General features: G+C 40.7%; 1 protein-coding gene across 1 annotated transcript in view; it reads right to left on the bottom strand.

The window, feature by feature from the left end:
* Window positions 1-18,513, bottom strand: part of NAA25 (N-alpha-acetyltransferase 25, NatB auxiliary subunit) — a 64,730-nt gene extending 46,217 nt beyond the window's left edge. Inside the window, exons 1-5 of the mRNA XM_069558130.1 lie at window positions 18,234-18,513; window positions 9,154-9,239; window positions 8,572-8,710; window positions 4,794-4,912; window positions 90-164 (exon numbers count right to left, since the gene is read on the bottom strand). Of these exons, the coding sequence (XP_069414231.1) occupies window positions 90-164; window positions 4,794-4,912; window positions 8,572-8,710; window positions 9,154-9,239; window positions 18,234-18,291 (477 nt within the window). The 5' untranslated portion in view covers window positions 18,292-18,513. The remainder of the gene's footprint in view (window positions 1-89; window positions 165-4,793; window positions 4,913-8,571; window positions 8,711-9,153; window positions 9,240-18,233) is intronic.
* Between the last annotated feature and the right edge of the window lie 4,616 nt (window positions 18,514-23,129).

Genomic DNA, 23,129 nt, shown 5'->3' with positions numbered 1-23,129 from the left:
ACCCAAGATGTTCAGAGGACACATTAAGGACAATTACTGTACACAAAAACAAAAGCAAATCTCAATCCCATTCTGAATGCCATACTCACCTGCATAATCAAGCTCATCACAGACCAAAAGTAGTAAGGGTTTTTGGGGACAATCTTATATAGAGCCATGCCAGCCTGAAAGACAGAGAGCCATAAATATTTTGTTTAGAAAACATCAGACAGAGCAGTTAATGATATGTGGCAAGAAGTTTCCAAGGAAAATAACCACGTTTACATATGCCAGTTACTGTACGTGCCTAGTAACTTGATGGATATGCTCTATAGGCTAACAAGAGAGGTAATCAAAATGGCAAATTTTTACAAGATCAGGAATGATATTTCACCTTTTAAATCACATTTTCTCAAATTGAAGCCCAATGTTCCTAGAAAATACTGCATCCCAATATAGTCCTCGTAGACTACCAAGCGAAAACAAATGTGGCTTATGACTACATATCAATAAACTTTACTGAAGCCACTGCACTAATCAATTACAGTAAAATTTAAAAATACAGCATATTTAAACTTCAAAGTTAGACAAAATTACTCTGACATCATTCAAAAAATAATTCTTAGGTTAGGAAAATATTCAAGTTCTTTCAAGATACCATTAATTAGAATTGAACCCTTTCATTGTATAATGTATAATATTCAAATACTTAAAAGCAGAAACATGGCATAAAGAAGCAAAAATCTATTCAAGTAAAACTGAGAATCTGTCCATAATTGCCCAATTAGTAATCAATGCTAAGAACTCTGTCAGCTAATTATCACAGTTACTACTGAAAAAAATACATGGAGCCCCTATTACATTAAGTGGAAGGAAATGTCTATTCCTGCCAAGAACACAAAGATTGAGTCCTGATCCCCAAGGCACTTAAAAGCTAGGGAAAAAGACAAATATTCAGACAACTAAAAATATTCTTGGCAATAAAAATAAACATCCTATATGAGGAACTTCCCTGGCAGTCTAGTGGTTAGGACTTGGCACTTCAGTATTGGGGACAGGGTTTGATCCCTGGCCGGGGAACTAATAAGTTCCCACAAGCCACCGAAAAAAACAATCACAAACAAAAAAGCATCCTATACAGAAACACCATGCTAGGGTGTTTCCAGGGGCTTGCCAGGTGGTTGAACAGCAAAAGAATTCGCCTGCTATGCAGGAGACGCAGGAGACTTCGCCCCTGGGTCAGGAAGATCCCTTGGAGGAAGAAATGGCACCCCACTCCAGTAGTCTTTCCTGGGAAATCCCATAGACAGAAGGGCCTGGCAGGCTACAGTCCACGGGATTTTCTAAGAGTTATGATCTGGCAACTAAACAACAGGTGTTTCCAAGGAAAACAAGGTTAATAAGTTTGTTTATTCCTTTTTATTTTTTTTAAGGAAAAGCAGAGAAGAGCCTTCTCCAAAGTAGCAGTCTTTCAGATGGAACTCGAAGGTCAAACACAATGTCTAAAAGCAAAGATGTGGGGGTAAAAATACATATAATCATTTGGAGTGAATCAATTTCTTAGTAGAAGCAAAATGAATAACTAAACAAAAACATTAAAGAAAAGACATGCTGACAAGAACAAGCAGGACATCTAGCAGAAGCAAAAAATTAATAGCAGTAGAAGGGAAAAGAGCTAAGAAGTAGACAGAGGTACCTTTGTTATTAAGGCATTCAAAAAGGAAGCTATACAGAGTAACACTGTGACATTGTATAAATCTATACTCCTCCAGAGTGTTTTAGCAGTACTGTGAAGAAAGAAAATAGGAGGAATGGGGGGAGGCAATGAAAAACTAAACCAAGAATCGGTATATGCAACAGGGAATTCTCTGGCTGCCCAGTGGTCAGGACTCCATGCTCTTACTGCTGGGAGCATGGGATGATCCTTGGTCAGGAAATAAGATCCTACAAGCCCTGTGGCCAAAAAAAAAAAGAGAGAGAGAGAGAAACCTTAAAAACACCTTGGAGGCAGAATCAAGATGATCTGGACGGTGAAACACCAAAAGGGAGGGGATATATGTGTATGTGTGGCTTATTCACTTTGCTATACAGCAGACACTGACACAATACTGCAAAGCAACTAACTATATGTTAATAAAAAAACTTTAAAAAAAAAAAGACTCTAGAGACAAAATGGACATAGAGGATAAGGAGGAGAGTCCAGGATTGCTTGAGGTCCCTGTTTCTAATACCAACCAAACTGGAGAAATGAAGTGCAAAGCATTAAAAAAAATTTTTTTCAATAATTTGGGTAAAGATAACATTTTATAATGACATACAGAAATAAGAAGGAATATTAATACGAATTTCCAACATAAAAGAAAATTTTCATGCCTATACCTTACTGTCTTAGAGGTGCAATCACTCTGTTGCTACGGAGAATTTCCAACCACAGAGAAGTTGGAAAAATGTGGCCACAAATTGGTGACTCAGAGAATAGGAATGTCACTAACAGAAAAAGGAAAGTCTAGTCATCTATCATGTGAATAACTAGCAACTCTTTATTCAAGGTGGCTTTAATGTTACCTGCCAGAGATATCTGTGGGGCAGAAATCCTTAAACTTTCTGATTCCCTGGCTTCCCTCCCTCTTACCTAAACCAGTTTATGCAAATCGCTCATTATTTAACAAATATTTATCATGCATATGTTATCCTAGGAACTGAGGATTCAGTAGTGAACAAAAGCCTTTACTCTTAAGAAACATAGCACATAATTTATAAAATACCTATTACCCCAGACGGACATACCCATTTCAAAATAAGCATACATATGAGCTAAGAACTGTGACTACCTTGAGCAGCAACAAAGGTAGGATAAGAGCTAACAAACTCCGTTCTGAGACATTTAACACTAGAGGACTCCATTCCTCCAATACAATAGACTAAGACAATGCAAAAGCAAGCTATGGTTAAAACACTGAGAAGCTGTAACTATTAAGCCAAGTCAGAGCAACAGTCTCCAAAGAGCAAGCTGAAAAATTATACATATCTCTGGCAACAAGTAAAGTTAAACCTTACAAAAATAAAAGTGATCAAGTGGCAGATTATTTTTTCCTTTTCTCAAAATTTACCTTAATATTGCCATTGCATGAACTTCTACTTTTTGTTATTTTATGTGTTTATATTTTATAAAATATATATTTCAAAAATGTATTTTGTGGGATCATAAATTAACAAAGCTTTTTAAAAAAACAGAAAGCAAGCTGGAAAGTAACCACAGCCCTATATCCTAGCAATATTTCAGTACATACATCTAATACTATCTTTTATTAAGGAGAGGTAGATGGGAGAGAAGGGGGAGAAGGCCATTTTACAACCTGCTCTCTTCAATCACTACTGGGAATATCTTTCTATGTGAACAAATAAAGACACACAGTACCACGGATGGGTGCAGGGAGTGAGAATGAGGTGTTGTAGTTTATTTACCTGTGTCCATATTAATGTATATTTAATATGCTTTACTTAAAACATACTCTTACAAGTAAAAATCATACTAAAGATTTACATGTTTATGTTAGTGTTACCAATTTTTAAAAATACACCCATTTTACAACAGAAGAAAAATTATAATTTCTGAATATTTTCCCGAGAATATACTCCAACAATACATAAAAATAATGATAAAATTTCTTCAAAGAATTATATTTGGGCCCCTCAAAATTCTTCCAGTTTAAAAACTTGCCAAGGTGAATACAAAGACTGATTTTTAAAGGATTTATCTTAATACAGTATCTTCCACCTTCCCTGCTTTATCTAGTGTTACAGTTTGACACTTCAAGTGAAAGTGTTAGTTGCTCAGGTTGTGTCCAACTCTTTTGCGACCCCATGGACTATAGCCCATCAGGCTCCTCTGTCCATGGGATTCTCCAGGCAAGAATACTGAAATGGGTTGCCATTTCCTTCTCCAGAGATCTTCCTGACCAGGGATCAAACCAGCGTCTCCTGCAGGAGATCCTGCATTGGCAGGCAGGTTCTTTACCACCAAGCCACTTGGGAAGCCTGATATTTCAAGTAAATAAGACCAAATAAAAACCCAAGTAGGAAATATCTGCCTTCAGAACATATTATATCCACAAAGCATTTCTTTAAAAAATTCTAGCTTGACATCATAACCCTTTATGAGCTTAACTGGGCAAATTTCATTTCTCTGGGGTGGCAGTTTTACTTACGTATCAGCCCCAATGTATCCAAATGAGGCACCTTCACAGGTATACAAGGAACACGGGAAATGTGCTAACTAGCAGAGAAGGAGAAGCTGCATCCAGGGGGAAAAAAAGCATCCCAAGCAACAGGGACTTTTTCCCCCCACTGTGGATTTAAAAATCTTAGCAGGCTATATACACAGTTGAATTTACAAAATAGATGTAAACTTTTAAAGCCAATTTTTCTAGTCTGTTCAGTTATTGTTCTGGGATTTCTGCCCATTTTCTGAAAATATACCAACGATCTGATGCAGTGGGACAATCTAAAGATTGTCCTTTAGATTGTCCTTACTAGAACCAAACAAAACATATATTAAGCGACAAAAGAACAATCACGTTTCCCAGATAAATCAGTTAAAGAATCTGAATAGTTGTTCATCTTTAAAACACACACACACAAATATCTGGTTGATCCACACACACAAATAAATAGACTGACTCCTATACAGTATGCAAGCATACATGTGCAGAGACACACACACACACACACACACACACAAACTGCAGTTCAACCACAGTGAAAAGGCTTTCAGAGAAAACGCACAGCCCAGGAGGCTTGGGTTATCAAGTTACCTGTTGCATTTTCTTGTATTCGCCCACTCTGGCATAGGCCATGAAGAGGTGAGAGTGATATTCCTCACTATTGGGAACTTTCTTCACAGCTGCCTCATAAAGTTTTGTGACTAACTCCGCTAAGACAAAGAGAAATAGGATTTTAATTACTGATGTGTAACAAATCTTAGTAGCAATTTTTTTTTCCTATTTGGGGGAAACAGATGTCTCCTATCATTAAGAAGAAATATCTGCTTTGCCTCACCTGATCATTACTCCTCCCTTGCTCAGGTGTTTTCAAAAAAGAATGGACTAGGTCAGCCCCCCAATGATATTTACAACATATAAGACTCTCCAGGTCTGTTTAGCCTTTCTGTCTTCTTCCAAATTCCTTCCACCTGACATTTTACGCTACAGCTACATCAAAATATCTGTAGTTCCACGAGATGCCCTGGGCTATAGCATATCTCCATGACTTCACATTATTTCCTCTGCCTGGATTCCCCTTTCCTCTCTTTTCTACTGAGAGAACATCACCTCAGAGCCAGTTCAAATGTAATCCCCTCTTGCCAGGAACAGGGCTTCCCAGGGGGCACAGCAGTAAAGAATCCACTTGCCAAGGCAGGAGATGTGTGTTCAATCCCTGGGTAGGGAAGATCCTCTGGAGAAGCAAATGGCAACCTGCTCCAGTACTGTTGCCTGGAAAATTCCATGGACAGAGGAGCCTCGTGGGCTATAGCTGATGGGGTCATAAAGAGTCGGACAAGGTGCAGCATACGCACACCCATGCATGCTGCCAGAAACTATGCAAGTTCAAATGTAATCCTTTCCTGACACCGTCTCTGCCCCTCCACCTCAGTTTGATCACTGCTTCTTTCTGCCACTTTCTTCCTTCTGCCACTTTTAAATCTTTTAAATAACTTTCTTATACAATGTATTAATATATAATGCAATATACTATCTATTGATCTATTTTTCCTTATAGACTATGAGTAACATGAGAGCAGAAAGAATACCTTTCCTTTAGGATTCTAGTACATACTTGTCATAGAAAAACATTCAATCAATACTTGTAGGATAATTTTTTTTTAAGGCTAGGAGAGAATCCATAGCACTAAACTGACATAATCCCTGAATAATCAGATATACCTCAATTCTTTAATCTTTTATAAGAATGAAAAACAAAACTGAACTATAAAATAACATTTTCTGCCTGCTAGGTTGGCAAAAAATTTGTTTTTTCTCCCCAGTTTTACTGAGAAATAATCGACAAAAACTGTGTATTTTTAGGAGCACAACATGATGGTTTGATGGCAAAAAAATTTTTAAGTCTAAGAATACCAATGACAAGGATGTGAAGCAACTAAAACTCTTATACACTGCTAGTTCAGTTCAGTCACTCAGTTGTGTCCGACTTTTTGGGACCCCCAATGAACTGCAGCACACCAGGCCTCACCAACTCCCGGAGTTCACTCAAACTCGCGTCCATTGAGTCGGTGATACTAGTGGGAGGGTAAATTTAGAAGTAGGTTGACATCATGTTTATCTTTAAGCTGAACCTACACCCTATGACCAAACACCTCCATTCCTAGATTCTAGTGTACTTACCCAAAAAAGTATTTTGTGGCAGTGAGCATGAATTAACTACAAGCACCTGGATATTAGATGAAAAGTGCATGTTACAGAAGATGTACAGTATGAAGCCATTGACATTAAGTCCAAGAATAAGCAAAACTAGCAATGTATTGCTTAGAAAAACAAATGTGAAAATATTTTTAAAGAAAAGCAAGAGAATTTAAAAAAAAACTCAGGATACAAATCCCTCTTAGAAAGTTAAAGGGGAAATGAGATTGACAAAGGACAGACAGGAAGTCCTCTCATCGCAGGCATGCCTCATTTCTTTATTACACTTCCCTTTACTGAGATTTGCAGGTCCTGTGTGTTTTACAAATTGAGGGCTTGCGGCAGCCCTGCGTCTAAACAAATCCACTGGCACCATCTTCCCCACGGCATCTGCTCTTTTGTGTCTCTGCTACATTTTTGGTAATTCTCACAATATTTCTAACTTTTTCATTATTGTAAAGTTCTGGTGATTTATGGCCAGTGATCATTTTCTTTTTCAATCCATTAATTTATCCGCCTGTGCTGGGTCTTCACTGCTGAACAGGAGCTTTCTTTACAGTGGTGAGTGAGAGCGGCTCTCTAGTCGCAGTTCGCGGGCTTCTCATTGCTGTGGCTTCTCCAACTGCAAAGCACCAGCTCTGAGGCACACGAGCTTAGGTGCCCGCAGCATGTGGAGTCTTCCCAGACCAAGGATCAAACTTGTGACCCGTGCATTGGCAGACAGAGTCTTAACCACTGGACAACTAGGCAAGTTCAACCAGTGGTCTTTGAAGTTACTACTGGAATTGTTTGAGAGCACCACAAATCATACCCATATAAGACCTTGAACTTAATCAACAAATGTTCGTGTGTTCTGACTGCTCCATTATCTAGCTGTTCCTGTCTATCTCCCTCTCCTCAGGCCTCCCTATTCTTTGAGACACAATATTGAAATGAAGCCAGTTAATAACCCTACAACAGCCTCAAGTGAAAGGAAGAGTCACATGACTGGCACTTTAAATCAAAAGTTAGAAATTATTAAGCTTAGTGAGAAAGTCATGTAGAAAGCCAAGACAGGCTGAAAGGTAGGCCTCCTGTGCCAGTTAGCCAAGTTGTAAATGCACAGGAAAAGTTCTTGAAGGAAATTTAAAGTACTACTCCAGGGATTCCCTGGATGGGGAGTCAGATTCCACAAGCCAAGAGGTGCAGCGCTCCCCTAAAAAAAAGTATCATTTCAGTGAACACATAAATGATAAGAAAGTCAAACAGCCTTATTGCTGACATGGAGTAAGTTTCAGTGATCTGGGTAGACAATCAAACCAGCCACAATATTCCTTTAAGCCAAAGCCTAACCCAGAAGAAGACCGTAACTCTCTTTAATTCCATAAAGGTTGAGAGAACTGGAGAAAAAATTCATGTGACTCCCTTTATTGCAATATTCACTCTAATGTGAAACCAAACCCATGATATATCCAAGGTACGCCTGTCCTAATAATGCTCGATTTCTTAAGCTGGGTGGTAGGTTTATGAACGTTCATTTACCTCATATCAAATGTTCTAGTGTGTTACATAAAACATACTCTTCTATAACATGTATTATTAAAGACATATATCTCATAACAAAACATTTAAGAAATCAACAAGGAAAAACTTTATCTACAGATGAAACTGAACACTACCTAGGATATTGTCAGGAATAATCTGGCAGGCAGAGGGGTATAGACTAAAACTGACCATGTGTCAACAATTGCTGAAGGTGAGTAATGGGCACACTGGGGTTTATTATGTTGTTCTGTTTCTATGTTTGGAATTTTCCATAATAAAAAGTGGGAAAAGGGGCTTCCCTGGTGGTTCAGTGGTAAAGAATCCAGCTGCCAATAAGGAGACCAGGTTTGATCCCTGATCCGGGAAGACCCCACACACCTCAGAACAACTAAGCCCATGTGCCACATGCTTGAGCCTCTGCTCTAGAGCCCAGGAGCTGCAATACTGAAGCCCGTGCTTTGCAACAAGAGAAGCCACCACAGTGAGAAGCCTGCGCACTGCAACCAGAGAGCAGGCCCCATTCACGCCAACTAGAGAAGAGCCAACGAAGCAGCAACAAAGACCCCGCACAGCCAAAAATATATGGATTTTTAAAGTGGGGAAAAAGCAACTCTTTCATTTAGCAAATAAAAATGTCATAAATGAAACGTACGTCGGTGCATCTCCCGGTAAAGAATAGTCAGTGCCTGCAGCGAGTTGTCATCTGTGGGTTCAAGAGCGGCCACCTCCTGTGCCAAGATGAAGGCTTCCTCTTGCTTTCCAGTTCTCTGTAAACCGATTGCCTTTAACACCTGAGAGAAAAGACAAGACTGCTTTTAAAGAACAGAAAAGGAAATGTGAACCAAAGAAAGGCAACTTGAAAGCACAAGGTAAATTACAAGATATGCCTAGGTTGCGAATCAACTATTTCACTAAAAATATCAGCAAATAAAGATTCTTTCCTATCTCAGTCATATTAAGAATGCACAAAGCAAGACAAAAAAACTGTACAACAGCCCTTAAAGGGACCTGTGAAAATTGAATAATTAAATTAGAGAAGTCATGTCCAAAGAAAAAAGCAGTGAGCTTTTAATTAAATACTATTTATGGCATTTAAGGGACCAGGAAAATATATGGCCTAAGAAATACTCTGAAAAACACAGGCACTAAAGAGATTAATGAAACATCTTTCCCTTTAAAGATTATAATATATAACCAACCAAATTATAAGTAACTTGAAGGAAAATGAACTTACCTTAGCACAATGAAGATCTTTATGCTTTTTCAACAACTTATCTGCTTGCTGAATTGCCATTTTATTATTACCATTATCAAGATAATCTATGAAAACAGAAGTTAGGATCATTATATTTCTTCAACAACAAATATGAAAAATGTATAGGCTAGTATCAGATATTTCAAAAAGTGTCCTAATTTGGTATTTAAAAATATCATGGAGCGATATGAACTCTAAACAGCCAGGATGGTCCAGAACCCAATCTTATATTTTGTTATAGTCATTTCTCATCCAAAAGCAATATAATCCAGTTATACTAGTCCTTAATGAAGATTCAAGACCAAATATATTTAGATGACAGATGACACTAATATTTTTACCTATGCGAAACAAATGGGTTTAGTCACACAAAAATTAAAATATCTAAAAAAACAGTTTATTATACTCAAACTTCAAATCTACCAAATGGACCACATTCCCTCAATAAAATGTGTAATGTGTACTTACTATGTCACAGAGTTAAGAATAATTTGCTGGGGGAAAAAAAAGAGACAGTAACAGGGGTGGCAAATTAAATCCAGCAATATTAGTAGTAGACAAGGTAGGAAAAACAGTTCTTTCATATACGTAAGTTGAAACAGAAACTAGCACTGACTTTGAAAAAAACTGACTTCTAAGTTCCCTAACCTATGCATCCATTCCAAAACTCAAGGAATATGGAGACTTGTTATAAAATTTTGTTAAGGAAGAAAACCAATCAATTATTATTCAAAAGTAGAATAACAGCAAAGATTAATTTCCAAATGAGAGGATCTAAAAGAAAATGAGAAGTGTGTTAAATGGGCAACAGTGGCAGATGCCAACTCTAGATACAAGATGACTAAACGCGACGACTACTACCAGATCCCTCTTGGCTCCTCGAGGTCCCGAATCAGCATGGGAACTGACAAAACACGAACAACTCACACTAATCTATGACCAAAGGCTGGTGAGGACAGGGAACCAAAGCAACTCTTACTCACTGCCGCTGGGAATGCAAAGACGGCACTGCCACCTTGGAAGACAGGCTGTTTCTTAAAAAACTAAACATGCTCTAACCATATGATCCAGCTCCTTGTTATCTACCCAAATGAGATGAAAACTTACTTTCACACAAAAATCTGCACACAAATGTTTACAGCAGCTTTGTACGTAACTGCCACAACTTGGGAGGAACCAAAGTGTCCTTCGGTAGGCGAATGGATAAAAAACTGTGGTACATCCCTCCATACAATGAAATATTATTCAGTGATAAAAACAAATGAGCTAGCAAGTCAAAGGAAAAAACAGAGGACTCTTAAATGCACACTGCCAAGAGAATGAAGCCAACAGGACAAAGCTACGTACTGAGAAAGGCAAAAATTATAGGCACAGTGGAACAGTCAGTGGATGCCAGGAGCCGAGGGAAGGATGAATAACTGGAGAGCACGGATTTTTCAGTGCAGTGAAACTGTATGATGCTGTAATGACGGTATGCCTCAATTATTTATTTGTCAAAATCCACAGAATGCGCAACATACAGAATGAACTCTAATGTAAACTAGTCAACTAGGGAGTTAACAATAACATATTACATTGGCTCAGCAACTATAGCAAATGCACCACACCACTGCAAATGTTAGTAACACGGGAAACTGCCGGGAGAAGAGGGGGGTGTGTGGGTGAATAGGAAAAACCACTCTAGAAAAAAAAAGCTGATTGACTTGAAAAATATTTATCTAATAAAAGCAAAGATTCATTTCTAGAAAAGGAAAGAAAGAAGTGTTATAAATGGGAAATCGAGTGGTAGCTGCTGATTCAGAACACAGAAAGATGGCTGAACACAAGCTAGTTCACAATCGGCTACTACAGCTGGTCTCTCTTTGCTCCTCAAGGTCCCACATTAGCAACAGGGAGAGAGGAGGCAAAGACAACTCAAAATCAGCTACGGCCCTGGTGGCTCAAGGCCAAATAACAGAAACGCACTATCATTTTACCTGACGGCTTCAATTTTTCTCCAATGAATACTTTGCCACAACTTTTAAAAAACAACCACATGAACACATGAGTTTCATCTCTAGTCTCTCTTCAATGCACTTAATACCAATGAGCACCAATAATGCTAGGTACAATGATTAAGACGACTTACTCTGGAGGAATCACAATCTAAAAAAGATCAAAGACTTAATACTCAGAGCGAAACCACAGAAATCTAAAAGCATACAAAATCTTGGCCTGAATACCTAATACCAGTTTTCTCAAATTCTTAGTTCCGGCGACAGGCCACCATTTGTCCTCATAGAATATCTGAGAGACATTTCAGTTCAATAAATGATATCTTCTCTTTCTAATAACCTGGTGTTGGTCTTATGCAGAGTGAGTTCTAAGTTATGTCTGACTCAGTCCTGTAAGACTCCAGGTTCATGGACCACATCTTGAAGCCTTCTCAAAGAGTAGGTATCTTTGGTGAAACCCCAACTCAGGATCTCCCCATAAACAGATCAGACCAGAGATTAGGACTACAAGGATATTTAACTTTTCCTCTCTGTTGTTGACAAGGGTCTGATATATTAATATCCTGTACCCTTGCCCTCTTCTTTGGGAATGGTTTCCACAGACTCTGCTGAAGGGGTAAAATTGGATGAGTATGTCTAGATCACGTAACTGAAGCCCAATGGAATGGACATTTGACCCAAGCTGGGTAAACCTGGTAATCCATAACTGCAATGCTGAAACCTGGAGTCAGAAAGCTATGTAGAACTCCATTTGGAAGGCAATAAATATTTCCAGTTTGAGATTATCCGGGGCAGGTCCAGAATTTCCATCTGGAAGGAGCCTTGGGAGATGCAAATTGGTTAATGGGGAGTGAAAAGGGAGTTATCTCTTGGCTCTTCATTCATATAACATTTATAAAAGAATAATGTCAGTTACCTTTATCAAAAAATAGATGGGGGGATAGGGGGCGGTGCTGATTAAGCAAACAACCTCTCCCTACTTTAGCTTCAGCCAGCACTTGGGCCCTGCATAAGTGATGAGTAAGCACATTAAAAAAAAGGCTTGGAGAACCTAGCAGAGAAAAGAACAGACACAAACAGATACGAGCAGCAGAGACAAGCGTTTGAGAAAGAAGCTTCAGATCTTGACAGCCTTCCAGTTTCCATCAGGCTCTAGAACACTGCATTCCTGCCCTAGGCTCCCACAGGGTTTATAAACAACCTCGCTCTACTTGAGCTCGTGTCAAAGGGTTTCTGCTCCTTGAACCCAAAAGAATTTTAGCTAAGATACCCCACCACATTCAGCCTGCTGTCAGGCTCCCCCTTCCTGGAAGCCTACTGATTAATTGGTTGCTGAGTCTTTGGGAAATGTTTATTTCCACTTTACATCACTGACTTTGTAATATAAATTATGTAGCATTTGGTGAAAAAAGGCCAAAAAAATGATATCCTAATTCTATTTTTTTAAGTCTTTTTAAAAGCTTACTCAAGGGTAATTGTGGCTTGACCATTAGGACTGGTATGGTTCCCTTAATGAGAGTAAGCCAGTCAGCCATCCACGAATCAGACACAGGAAATAAGATGATGATGTGTCAGTTAAAGCAGTGTTTTTCAAAGCACAATTATCACTCCAACTACTGTTTTTAGGTGATCTCTGTAGGCAGTACTAGATAACACAGTGAGAAAGTTGACTTCTAATATTTCCTTTATATTAAGGAGATACTCAAATTGGCATTTGCCTGTCACTTCTTTAATATTTGCTAATGTTCCTCCCCCCCCCCCCCATTTTTTTCAAACAGAGAAGCAACAGGTCTCAGATTGAGAGTTCCACAACTATCAGAAACTAGTTAAGGGACTTCCCTGGCAGGCCAGTGGTCAAGAATCTGTGCTTGCACTGCAGGGGGCGCAGGTTCAATTCCTGGTTAGGGGACTAAGATCCTACATGCCACTGGTTCAACAAAAAAAAGATTTAAGACTTTAATAACATTGTTTTCTTTTCATTGTATGTACTTATTCTTATGATTTGTTTTCTCAGGGCAAGTGACAGATTTTCCACTAATGGTAACAATAAAGATTTGTTGTTGTTTAGTCACTAAGTGAAGTGAACTCAAAGTCACTCAGTCGTGTCTAACTCTCTGCAACACCACGGACTATACAGTCCATGAATTCTTCAGGCCAGAATACTGGAGTGGGTAGTCTTTCCCTTCTCCAGGGGATCTTCCCAACCCAGGAATCGAACCAGGGTTTCCTGCATTGCAGGCGCATTCTTTACCAACTGAGCTATCAGGGAAGCCCTGTCGCTAAGTCGTGTCCAATTCTTTCGTAACCCCATGGACTGTTGTCTGTCAGTCTCCTCTGCCTGTCAGTCTCCTCTGCCCACGGGACTTCCCAAGCAAGAATACTGGAAAGGGTTGCCATTTCCTTCTCCAAGGGATCTTCCTGACCCAGGGATCAAACCTGCGTCTCCAGAACTGGCAGGCGGATGCTTTACCACTGAACCACCAGGGAAGCCCAATAATACAAATTATTTTTAAATAAATTTAACAGTCAACTTAGAGAAAAATATTAAGTAATTAATAGTACAGATGATACTATAATATAGCTAAAATCATCAGACTGGATAAAAGAATGATAAAAATCTGGGGAACACAGGGTTAAACCACTGGTAAGAGACTATCAAAATCTACTGAACGAATGAGCCAGCCCCGTTCCTGGGTAATATGGCCAACAGAAGCTCCTCTTCCCTGCAGGTGGTGCAGACAGACAGCAGTAGGCCCTGACACATACAGGCCTACTGTCTACAGGCCCTGTAGAGAGGCCCTGGGACCAACATACTTAAGAATCCTAAGTCCAATCATACTTACGAATACTGACAATAGAAAAGGGATCAGTCTCACAAATAAAAAGGAAAGCCTTTAAATTAGGTGTCCTTGCAAATGCTTTTAAACCTTCCAGAGTAGCTGAAATTGACAACCTGCACTGTTTTCACTTCCTACAAGGACTTCAGAGACTAGTCAAGATATTGCTCCAAATTTAGAAAAAGACTGAATACAAGACAGCTCCACTTTCAAATTATAATGTTCTTTGCTTAAAAATCCTAAATGTTTGAGAACAGAAGTCTTGCTTTTACCAAGAACACAAACTGTAGGTGAAACATTCTTTTAATCAACAAGCCTTTTTAAAATACCTAACGTGGAAGATGGGGGGTGGTGAGGTTGAACTTAAAAATGAATGGTTGAACTTAAAAACAAATAATGCCTTCGAACTGATGGCCTTCCATCCTGCATCTGTCCTTTTTAAACCTACTTCCCACAGAGTCATCCTTTTACAATGCGGGAGAAAGAGATACATAAATACAAAGTGACCACAATAGGATATTCAAGGAACCAATGATTAGTGATGGCTTCCTGTAATCAAACTGGACTTTTAAAAGTCTTTTCAGTTAATTTTTAAATAATAAAAATAATACAGTATAGTGGGAAAAAAAGTGATTCATACAGGTATAACATGAAAAGAATTACTAGTCTTGTAATCTTGCCCTACACACCCACTACCCTCTACTCTGTGCATTCTTCTAGGATTTTTCTATGCATCATGTCTTTCTAAGCTTAAAATGTTTTTAGAATCTCAAAGTCTAAGAGCTTTTTAAAAGGTCAAGATTTCAGAACAGAAGACTACAGGTTGTGCCAAGTGACTTTTCTACAGAAAGAAAAGATAATATTCACTTACCAAGACACCCTGTCACTCTTGGGGCGAAACAGGACAAGACTCACTGAGCTAACACCGCCCAACAGAAGGTTCAGAATATATAGAACAATCATGTGAAGACTTGGGAAGTTTTAATAACAAACTATAGCAAAATAATTACCTGGAGTCTGGCTACACATGGAAGGGAAATGTCCTAAAGCACCAAAGAAGTGATTATCATTCAGGAAACACAGCTAGGACAGGTGACACATGATTCAGGCTAGAGCAAGACTGCAAGTCAGTAGGCAACAAGGACTACTGTGTAGCACAGGGAACTTTACTCAACATTCTGTGACATCCTACATGAGAAAAGTCTAAAAAAGCATGGATACATGAATAACTGAGTCACTCTGCTGTACACCTGAAACAAACACAACACTCTAAATCAACTATACCCCAGTACAATTTTTAAAATAAGTATATAAAAAAAACACCGTAAGTCAGTAACAAAGATTAGAATGGATCTCGTGCCATAAAAGTATGTGTGTGTGTATTCTAAAGACTACAGAGATATTTTTTCTTTGAAACTTCTCTATTTTTATTTTACAATTCCTGCATCCTATAAAAATTTATTAAGTACCATATCTGACCATCACTTCCAACTCTACACCCCTACTAACTACTAAAAACATTTTAAAATAATAATGGTAGAAGCAAGCACTAGAGCTCACCAAGTCACATGGGAATAGAAAATCTGTTCAGAACCACAAAGTACAAGAGAATAATTTTAGTGAAAGGAGAAAACAATAAAGTAGGCATTCTGAGAAACTTAAGATGGTTTTCAAAAACCAAAACTGCAATACCCAAACTTACCAATTTATGAGTAAAGAGAAGCACTCTAAAGACATTAGACTAAACAACTATTACATACAGAGACATCAAAAACAGAATTTCAACCTACCATAATTTTCACAATTAATCACCCTGTGCTCTTCTACCCTCAACTGCATCGGCAAAAGCTGAAGTCATAGGCAAAGCTTCTAACAGCTGTAAAATCCTAAACCTTGGTAATATAAATAATGCTGCACAAAAGACAGCGAGGCTGCAGAGTCTCAGTAAGGGCTGAGCTCTCCAGTGAGAATGGCCACGTTCAAATTCCAGCTCTACAATTTACTAGCTGCAGCCCTGAGCAAGTTAATCTCTGGCCTTCAGTACTATGCTCACAATAATCTTACCTACCAAACAGGACAGTTAGCACACAAACAAGCACTCAATCAATGCTGAGTGTTGTTGAACTTTGGGCTGGTGGGTAAGCACCGCCAAGCATTAGCTTCTTCATGTGTCAGCTAATGAGATAAATTCAAGGGACAATAGTGGTTTAGGGATACCCAGGTATTTAAACACAAAAGCAAGGCTGTCCCAAGGTCCAGAGGTCAGAAGTGCTGAAGTCAAGGGCAGTGCTTTCCCTAATTCTGCCAGTGTATATTAATTGCCTTGGAACTCCTAAAGAAAGTATCTTCTAATCTTCTTCCCATGTAACTATAAGAAAAGCTACATAATTCTGACTTCAGTTTCAATATGACCTACATATCTGGTTAACATAGCCTGATGTCTAACAGTGTGAAAGGGACTAGTTTTCCTATTGGATAGTTCAAAACATTAATTCTAAGCAATTTATGGGGCACCAAAGACATTTTCTTTGGTCCTCAAGAACAATTTTTAGAAATCCAATTATTCTTAAAAATATTCAGTCTTTAAAAAAGAAAAAGTCTGCAGGCAGCTGCTATAAAGCAGTGATGAGCTATCCATTGTGAACTCTGGATTCAGAACTTACCCTCAAGACACCCTTGTATACTTCATCTCTGCCCTTTAAAACGGATACTGAAATACACAAGACTTTACAGCCCTGGGAAAATGGAAATCTACCACTCTCCACCTTTGTGACCTTTGGCAAATCAGTGTCTTCAGTGCAAACTAAGGTGATTTCTAACACAGTGGTTAAAAAGTCTGGGACAGTCCCCAGGGGTTAAGATACCAGTTTCATGTTAGGTAAGTGACCTTAAACGAATTACACATCAATAAAGCCCCCAGTCTCCTCATCTGTGGAAAGAAGAGGGCGAGAGGAAGGGAGGAGACTGGGAAAAACCACCCACCCCAGAAGAAAATGTGAAGATCAAACAATAATAAGTATAAAAGGCCAAGGAGAGTGACTGACATAATTAGCAGACTATCCACATTATTGCTGTTGATAATAATAATTATTATTGTTGTTGTTATCAACAAGGCTGTTGCTAGAATCAAATAAGACTCAAGAGCAAAACATTATACAAATTACAAAAAGCACTGCCAGTTGTACCAGAAACATAAAGTTACCCCCATCCAAAAAAGTTAAATCATCTCAGCTTCCATTTAAGTAACATCTACCCTATAAACACGAGGCCTCCTTTTGGAAAGCCACTGACCTTGAAGCCTTCCTCACTATGAACTAGACCAAGACCACACAAGCATCTAAGGGGAAAGGAAATACAAATGGGGCCACTTTCCAATTACAGAACGTCTCGATTACTGAAGAGGTTTTCCTCCCTTACTCAAATACGTGATTTTTCCCAACTGGAAGAGCAGAATGCCACCAAGGTCTTAAAGCCTGAGGGTTGAGGTAAGCGTTATGAAAGGGGATCCACTTAGCACGCGGAAGGCAGGCTGCAAAGGAAAGACCAGAGAAGCTACAAAAAGGAAGAGCCCTCCCTGCATGCCCCCCGACACCAGCTATTGGAGTCGCTTCACCGCTATTTTGGACCCAAGACCCCCCCACCCCGCCCCGCCGCCCCCGCTTCCCACATGTGCCCAGAGCAGCTGTTCCTCCACCACAGGGCTCTGTATTGGGAACCTCAAATCCGGGCCTGCTCCTGACTCGATATGGGTTGACCTTGCGTCAGTCCCTTCCCTTCTCTGGACCTGTTTCTCCCTGTGCCCCGAGCACAGTTAGTCAGACAACCCTTTAGGCCCCGCTCCCTCAAGTAAAAAGTCTTTAGTGGGGAATTTTCCCTCATGCTGGGGTGTTCCACCCTCATGCCGGAGCCAGCTTCCACCTGCGGACAGACAACGCAGCCTGCGGGTAGCGGAGGTCCCGGCGAGAGTAGTGTCTCACAGGGCCTGCCTGTCAGGCCGGCTCTGCCGACCTGCGGCCGCCCTGGCCGCGCCGCCACCAACTCAGAGCTCGAGAAAGCCAGGCCGGCGCTTACGCGAGGCCCGTGGCTGAGGCCTAGAGGCCCGCGCGGCCCGCCCCCTGTGCCCGCCGGCTCGGCTTCTGGCCCCTCAGCGCCCCTCCCGGGCCTTCGCCCCGGCTTCGGAAGCCCTCGGCGCATTCGGCTGGCGACCAGACTGGCCCCAGGCACTCACCGTAAATGGGTCGGAGGCGCCTGTCGTTAGGGTCCTGCACATGGCCCCGCGTCGCCATGATGACAAGCGCAGGACCGCAGTGCGCACGCGCGGGGCAGGCCCCCGGGAAGGGGCTGTTAAAGGGCCAGCGCCGATCTCGCGCTTCTATCGCGATGGTCGCGTGGTTGCGACAGAACGCGCCGGCGCGGAAAACACAGACACTCAAACCGCATCCCCGCCCCCCGCCCCCCAAGGTGTGTCACTTCATGGCTCCTTTTCCTCCCTTTCGCTGGTGAAAAGTGAGGGGAGGGGTGGGGGAGAAACTTGGTTAAAGACAGGGCTCGGCTGCTGCTGCTCATCCTGTTTCTCCTCTGTGCTGAAGGACCAGTTAGACTTGCCTTTGATTCACGGTTGAGGAACCGGAAACTCTTGTGGGAGGGTGACCCCGGGGACAGTAGGGGGAAAAGGGTGCTGAGCGACAAGTAGAACGTGCCAGAAAAGTTCGAGGTCCCTTCACGCCCTCCTCGGTGCTCAGCCTGCTAAGAAGCATCCTAGGGATCAAAGTTAACATTACCAGTTAGAGGTGATGAGAAAGGAACTTCCCTTGTGTAGTATTTTTTTCTGGAAGACCCATAAACTCAGACTAGTTACAAAGAAAACATCAAACAAATCGCACTGAGTGACATTCTACAAAATGCCTGACCGGTAGGCTTCAGGACTGTCAAGGTCATGAAAAATAAGGCAACAGTGAGAAGCCGTTACAGCCCAGCAATACCTAAGGAGACAAGACAACCAAACACAATGTGATACCTTCCTTGGGATCCTGGAACAGAACAAAGGGCATCAGTGGAAAAAGAGTTGAAATTCAAATAAAGTCTAGAGTTCAGTTAATAGTATTGTGCTAATGTTGGTTTCTCATTTTGATGAATGTACCATGGTAATGCAAGATGTTAAGTGGTTGAGGGGCATATGAAAACTTAATCCTCTTTTCACTCTCTTTTTAAGTCTAAAATTATTCCAAAATCAAAGATTTTAGAATGCTTTTATTGTTTGTTTTTTAAAATTTTCTGCCGCACCCTGCAGTACTTGGAATCTTATTTTCCCAACCAGGGATAGAACCCCTGCAGTAAAAGCACAGTCTTAACCTCTGGACCACCACGAAGGTCCCTAAATGCACTTGTGGGGGGGTGACTACTTTTTAAAAACCAAATGCACTAGAAACTCTCATCCCAATTCTGTCCTGAGTTCTAGCTCAAAGAGAAAATTCCAGAAGCAATTACACAGAAAAATTCTTAGTGAGAATGGGGATGCTTGGGGAGAGAGAGTCCCTCAAATGAAGATATGATCTGTGATCCTCATAGAAAATAGTTCCTAAAGCTGAGGAGAGTTTAAAATACACTAGATGGGGACCTCCCTGGCCATTTCACTCCAGAGGACACGGGTTTGAGCATCACCTAGGAACTTAGAAACATTAGGCACTGCTCCAGACATACTGGATCAAATGCTCTGGGAGTAGGGTCGGCGATTTGTATCTTTACAAATCCTCTTGTGATTTGGATTCAGACAAAAGTTTCATCCTTTTTTAGATCAGAAGCGGGCAAATTATGACCCATAGGCCAAATCTACCTTACTACTGTTTTTGTACAGTTTGTGAGCCAAGAATGATTTTCACATTTTTTAATGGTTGGGGAAAAATAAAAGAAGACTATTTCACAACGTGAAAGTTATATAAAGTTCAAAGGTCAGTGTCTATAAGTAAAATTTTATTGAACCCAACTATTCATTTATGCATTGTCTGTGGTTGCTTTTGTGCTACAACAGAAGAACTGAGTAGTTGTAACAGAGACCTTGTGGCCCAGAAGCTTAAAATAAATTTACTATCTGACCCTTTACAGAAAACATTTGCCAATTGCTATTCTAGAATACGCTCAGGATAAATGAATAAACAGATACCTCCAGGGTAGAGTTGTCAGGTCAAATATGGTACAATATTTGGGGCATCCTTACACTAAAATAATATTCACTGTTTATCTGAAATTCACATTTAGCCAGGTGACTTAGAGTTTTTAATACTTGATTTACAAGGTTGTATCAGTTTCAGGTGCACAGGGGTTCTACACATTTATTTGCTAAACCCTATCCCAGGGAGAACTCCATGTTTCCCAAATCATGTTAACCAGCAAGAATGAAGGTCAGGAGCCTCCAGTAAGCTGATCACAGGCTTGCTCTTAGGTGCTGCGGCCAGGTAGGACTGGGCTGGACTTGGGCTTGGAGAGGGGGAGAAGGGAGGAGACCTGGGGTTCATCTGTGACACAAATGAGAGAGCTGTTGAGTTACCCGAGTTTCAAGAATTTCCCAGAATGGAAAAGTGCAGCACCTTAAAAGGGAGGCTCCTGACCAGGACTGTGGTTACTCAGCTATGTTATTAGATTACCTTTGTTGGCCTGGCCCAAGAGGAATGCTGATGCTTGGCACCCTGCTACCTGAACTTGGCAGGGCTGGAGTCTTATGGACCCACCTAAGAGAGGCCTTTAAATCCTTGAGTCACCATGCTGCGTAGAATATGTCTCCGTCCACCCTGAAAGCCTGTTTGGCATACAAGCAGGATGAATTAGCCTTTTTCTTTTCTTTTTCTTACTCCTTGTCCTCAAAAGCCTAAGACTGAAGCAGTCACCTGAGTCTAGGCCTGTCCTTACCTGCTCCCTGAGCGGCACCTTTCACACGCTTTGGCCTAAATAATTTCAGGTATCAAATGAGATGCCCCCCAAGGGAGCCAAAAGCCTATCCTTCTCTCTGTACCTTAGAGTTGATGTTATGGGAAAATACTTGGTATACAACAGATGTTCATTCAATGGTGGTTTCCATTATATTGACTTAGAACAGGGGGCTAAGCCCTTCGTTCTTATCCTATTTGGTGGCAGATTTGATCTGGTAGGAAACCCTCTCGCTCAGGAGCCGTGAGGCACACCAGTGTGTCGTGCTGGTAGCTGGGGCGTGCTGGTAAACACAGGGCGGGGCTGTGCGTTACTTGGATGTAGTGGTTGTGAGCATCTCCACTGGATAACTTTTCTAATTTTCCTTTGCTTTTCTTTTCCACCTTGATCCAATGCCTAATCCTTATCCTCCACAGAATAAACAGAACAGTGACACAGTTCATATTTTTAATGGATTTCTCGACCTTTTAAAAATGTATTTATTTTTATTTTTGGCTGCACTGGGTCTTCATTGCTGCGCTAGGTCTTCCTCTGATTGTGGAAAGTGGGAGCTACTCTCAAGCTGCAATGCGAGGGCTTCTCATTGCAGTGACTTCTCTGGTGGAACACAAGCTCTAGGTGCGTGGGCTTAAGTAACTGTGGCTCCCTGGCTCAGTAGTTGTGGCACACGAGGAATATCTTGGAATTTCCTGCAATGCTTAGTATGCTGCTGCTGCTGCTAAGTCGCTTCAATGCTTAGTATAAAGGGCAAAAATACCAAATAGGCACAGAATTAAAGGTAGACAGAGATGAAGGCAGAAAAATACAGAACCAAGAGTTAAGAGTTGAGGGTTATGGTCTTGTTTTGGCCAATAATTTAAGATATACTCCTGGGCCTCATTTTTCCCAACAGAAAAAGAGAGAATGGGTCTGAGAGCCCCTTTCAGCTTTCAGTCCCAGAGGTGCAGCCTTTGTTCACTCTAGCACTTCCAATTCTGTCCACCAGGTGGCATATGAATGCTAAATTGCCCAGGCCTCTTTCAAATTAGAAGGGATAGATCTCAATTTAATTGTAAAAAATTAAAAATAAAACAGAGGACATTTACAAAATAAAACAGAGGACATTTCCTGGTGGTCCAGTGGTTAAGATTCTGCATTCCCAATTTCCAGGAGATGTGAGTTCAATCCCTAGTTGTGTAAGTAAGAGGCCGCATGCAGCCCAGTTATCTTTGTAATCATTTTTTCTTTTTTGCCCACAAGGCTTATGGGATTGAAGAAGGAATTCATAGGGCCTGGACTCCATCCTAGGCCTGTTCATGCTGATCATGCTCAGCCACCTTTTCGATGGACTCTGACCTCTGTGTTTAGTGCCTATGAAAACAACAACAGAAGGATAAGACCCCCTCCAGACAGGGGAACCTTGAAGATCTTATCTAGGTTACTCATCGCCTAAGAGAAAACATACACTAATCACCCCTTCCTCCAGACTGGCCATACATTTTTCTGTATTTGTCGGAGTGTAACCTCGGGTTTATTGATTATTGGCTAATTGTTTGACTGTTTGAGCACATGAGCACACAGCACGTGAACGCTGGGGTTATTGGGATTGCATTTTCTTTGGTTTATGTAAGTCTCAAGGAATTTGGGGTGGTGGGTTCAGACACATACACATGGGGTATAAAAGATTTTCACAAATGCTGGTCAGGGTCCTTGGCTAAGAGGAGACTCTGCCCTGGGCCCACCGGTGTAATAAACTGCACTCCACTATCTGCATTGTCCTTCTGAGTGAGTTTGTTTCCTGGAACACGTGGCTACAGCAGGGTCTTAATTCCCTGACCAGGGATTGAGCCCGGGCCCCAGTAGTGAAGGCACTGAGTCCCAGCCACTGAGCCTCCAGGGATTCCTTATATCTTTGCAATATTTATGCTCAACTTTTTATTGAGGTGTTATTATACACTATAAAATTCCCTCATTTCAAGAACGCAATTCAATGCTGTTCTACTACATTTTACCAAGTTGTGCAGCCAGTAATATAGTTTAAGTTGAGAACACTGACATCCTCTTAATAATATTCCTCTAGAAACTATGCTTCCTAACTTTAAAAATAATGAAATGTTTCAAAATCTAAAGCTAGAGAGAGTAATAATCATGTATACATATCACACAGGTCTGACAAATGTTATCTTTAACAAGCATAGACTTGATATTGTAGGTACATTTCTTT

This window comes from Ovis canadensis, chromosome 17 (assembly GCF_042477335.2).
Source record: "Ovis canadensis isolate MfBH-ARS-UI-01 breed Bighorn chromosome 17, ARS-UI_OviCan_v2, whole genome shotgun sequence".
In the NCBI taxonomy this organism is placed as follows: Eukaryota; Metazoa; Chordata; class Mammalia; order Artiodactyla; family Bovidae; genus Ovis; species Ovis canadensis.
This window is presented reverse-complemented; position numbering and strand designations above follow the sequence as displayed.